This window comes from Cicer arietinum, chromosome 6 (genome assembly GCF_000331145.2).
Source record: "Cicer arietinum cultivar CDC Frontier isolate Library 1 chromosome 6, Cicar.CDCFrontier_v2.0, whole genome shotgun sequence".
Taxonomy (NCBI): domain Eukaryota; kingdom Viridiplantae; phylum Streptophyta; class Magnoliopsida; order Fabales; family Fabaceae; genus Cicer; species Cicer arietinum.
Window position 1 is genome coordinate 4,835,556 of NC_021165.2, and position 3,984 is coordinate 4,839,539.

General features: G+C 30.6%; 1 protein-coding gene across 1 annotated transcript in view; it reads left to right on the plus strand.

Moving 5' to 3' along the window:
* The window catches only part of LOC101509853 (uncharacterized), a 5,229-nt gene extending 3,796 nt beyond the window's left edge, over positions 1 to 1,433 (plus strand). The window contains exons 3-4 of the mRNA XM_004503601.4: positions 276 to 347; positions 535 to 1,433. Of these exons, the coding sequence (XP_004503658.1) occupies positions 276 to 347; positions 535 to 1,203 (741 nt within the window). The 3' untranslated portion in view covers positions 1,204 to 1,433. The remainder of the gene's footprint in view (positions 1 to 275; positions 348 to 534) is intronic.
* The last annotated feature ends 2,551 nt before the right edge of the window (positions 1,434 to 3,984 follow it).

Consider the following 3,984-nt stretch of genomic DNA (forward strand, 5'->3'; position numbering starts at 1 on the left):
TAATTGATGCAATATTTTTAAAACTGAACTAAAATATTGAGATGAATCGAGTGTTAATTCATGTGTTATTACTTTTACTCCACCTGCATCATCTTGCTTATCAGTTATCAAGTTTTAGATTTCCTTTGCATCCTCAAAGGTGGAAACTTGCATCACGTTGTCAATGGCTGACGGAGTGGTATTATTATTGGCGATGTCGTCAATCTCATAAAATTTATACTTCAAATGTTTATCTTATACGAATCGGTTTATCTGAAGTCTTGATTTCCTTTCAGGCTTCAAATGAAGTAGTCAATGGAATTGGAAATCGATGGGTTGTACCATGGACTGCAATGACCATATTACAAGTAAGTGTTTCCCCAAAGTTTGAGCACAATATAATAACGTTAAATTTCTCTTTTGTATATCAATTCCTTGCAGTTAAAATTTAAGGTACATGTGGTATGAGGAGAATTTATCCCAACCGAACAGAGTTAAAATTCCAAACAACAAAAGCCCAACATTAGGCTGTAAATTGTGCAACCTATGATGCAGGTTATGCTTCTTTGGACGTCGGCGTTTTGGTTTATAGGATCTTGGATGATTCCTTTTGCAGCCCATATAACTGGCTTTAGCAAGGATTCTTTGACATTTAGAGGACAGGCACTATTTAGCCTTGTCACCGATGTAACCGAAGGACTAGCTGGAATTGCAATCCTTGTTCGTTGTCTTTCTCGATTCCGCCCCCTTCCACCTGACTGGTTCAAGTTTAGTCTGAAAGGGAAATGGCAATTAGATGTCATCATGGGATGTCTCATGTTTCCTCTCGTGAATCGGCTCTCTCAGTTCAACCTTGACCTACTACCTATCTTGCCGTCTACACAGATCACCCTTTCGAGCGTTGAACAATCGATAAAAGCAAGGGATCCTGTGGCAATGTTGTTGTATGCAATTGTAGTATCGGTCTGTGCTCCTGTGTGGGAGGAAATAGTTTTCCGTGGTTTCCTACTCCCGTCTCTTACCAAATACATGCCCGTGTGGTGTGCAATACTGGTGAGTTCAGTTGCGTTTGCGCTTGCGCATTTTAATATACAGAGGATGTTGCCACTTATATTTCTTGGGATGGTGATGGGTGTGATATTTACGCGGTCAAGGAATTTATTGCCATCAATGCTATTGCATAGTCTTTGGAATGGCTTTGTGTTTTTAGACTTGATGAAATAACATATTTTTTTAAGTTATGATTCTTTAGTAAGCAGGTAGCATATTTATGTAGATAGCAAGCAATGCCAGACCCTGTTGTCAGGGGTTATGTTATGCTTTGGATCAGCATCTTTCAGTAGGAAATGCATTCTAGAAACAGTACCTAATTGTTAAGGTACAATGACCAAATGCATGTGTAATATGGATTCTTACAATTGTATATTATAAAATTCAGGGACCTACTTTGTTCATATCTGATGAATAAGCAGTATTATTTGATAGGTACAATTGAAACTATTCATTTAGACAATCTATTTTATTTCCTAAGAAGATTCATTGAGGTATACGGTGCTAAAGAACTATTGTACTATAAATATCTATTATCAAGTTATTTGATAGTGGTTTGGTGTGTTCCTCTTTATTTTAGAATGAATATTCAGAGTATTTGTATAGCACTCACTTACAGTTAAAAAATGTTTGCTATAGATAAGGTAAAATATGCATTTTTTGGTTGAAGGATAAAAAATATCCATTATTGATATGGAAACTAGCACCAATGCAATTAAATCTTAAAACGTTGTAATAGTTAACTATAAATTGGCTAAATAGACACATATAACAAGTTAAAATTTAAAATTGATTTATGTATTATATTGATAAGTCAAATGATGTAAATAATTAATCTTTTTAATTTTTTTTTTTATAACTTTCATTCTTCATATATACATAATTAGAGTTTCACATATTACTCTATTAATTAGGATTTTTTTATTCAACTATAAAACACAACTTCATGCGAAGCTTTACATTGAAAAATCATTTATAATGAGTCATTAAAATTTTATAAAATCAGAGCTACTAACACTACTTGTTCAAAAAAGATAATAATTTTTTATTTATAGTCTAAAGATACTAAAGTGATACAAGTGCTTCAAGCAATTTTAATTAGTTCAAAAATCAAAATTGTCCAACGTTGTCGGACGTTCATTATTTCATCATCTTCGAATGGTTTTGAGTCTCCAAATATTTGAATTATAAATATTGCAATAACAAGATTATCTGAATCACGTGACTATAAAAATCATAAGTAGTTAATTAATACTAATTTTGAAAAAATATATCACATACCCGCATCCATGAATCAACCAGACCACTAGATACAATGTTCAACAAAATTATTATAATGTAGTACCCACATTCATATCCTTTAGGTTCTCGTTGATACTAAAATTGAATATCATATGTAAAATTGAATATCATTGTTGAATAAAATCAACATATGTCACTACATAATCATTATTATTAACATACAATTTACATTGTTCTAGAATATCCTCGTCATCCGCATTGAAGGCCGAAGAGTCCGCACGTGAGGGAGAGAATGAAAATAAAATTTAGATGTTCGAGGTGAAGGGTGAAGACTGAAGGATGAAGTTCATACGATTCGCACTAAAGGATGAGAAATTAGTTTGCGCATGTTTTTTTAATTTTTTGGTTAATTTAGGAGAATTTTTTTTAAAATGCTTGTTAAAACAATCTAATTTAATATATCTAATAAAATTTGTGATAATAATAAATTTATCACCGTCTATTTATTATGTTAGATGTATATAGAGTTGTCTATAAAGTTCCATAGTCCAAAACATCTTAAAAAAATCTCTTACTAAACCGTTAATATTAAGTCTTGTTGAAAAAAAAAATTAAAGTCAAAACTCTTTTTTTAAAACAATATCAAAGTTCTTTTTTGAAAAAGCGTGCTAATAAATCCCCCAAAGTTTTAGAGATTTTTTACTTATAAATTTTTGTATTCCCTCAATACGTGAGTTGAGACTATAAGTATATATCAATCGATCTAAAATGGCATATCTAACAAAATTGAATTGCATTTATGTAAACACATATAAAAGTGGGCGGATATTGAAGCATGTACTTGTATTCTAATACCCAAATTAATCTATCCATCGTTGCATAAAAATAGTCAAAAACAAAATAGTTTTTAAAAAATGTAGAATATATTTATTAAATGGAATTAACCCAGTGCAATATTAGGGTGCAGTTATACCCCTTAAATACATTTTTACGTAAACATATATTTTCTCTGTTAAAATATTTATTTCTTACATAAATCATATTAATACATTTTTACATAAATATAAAACTATTTAATATATAATAGAGATACAAGATTAAAATCATCTATCAAATAATTTCATATTTATATAATTTTTTACAAATTACAAATGTAATCTATATAATACAAATTCACCGTGAAATTTGTAATACGAATACCCACAATAAAGTTATAAGCTAGTAGGAATGTATAGTACATAAATAAATAAGAAGGGTAAGTTACTCACAACAATTTGTAACTACAACCATCCTTTTGGAAAAGAAGTTTTGTGGATAAAACTTGATTCAAGTTCTAAAATAATAATTTTAAGATAGAAGCCACTTGATGAGCTTATAGATAATGAAAAGCTTTTAAAAGGGAAAGAAATATAAAATTGTAGACAAATGAGTAATAAAAATTGCGACCTAACAGATATGGTATGGGATCATGGATTGGAAGGAATCTGTTGTATAGTAAGTAATTGGGGAACTGTATCTCGTACCATGTCACGTGATATGCAGGTGGCGTATCTGCACGCACCAACCAAACTAGTCCTATGATTCTGACGTAAATGTTGCATTTGTGTCTGTGCCAATCGCATGGAGTACTATTTTCAACTATAGAAAAATGTGCCCATATCTTTTAGCTATGTATCTTTTAATTATATTATTTAACTAATATTATTTATACAA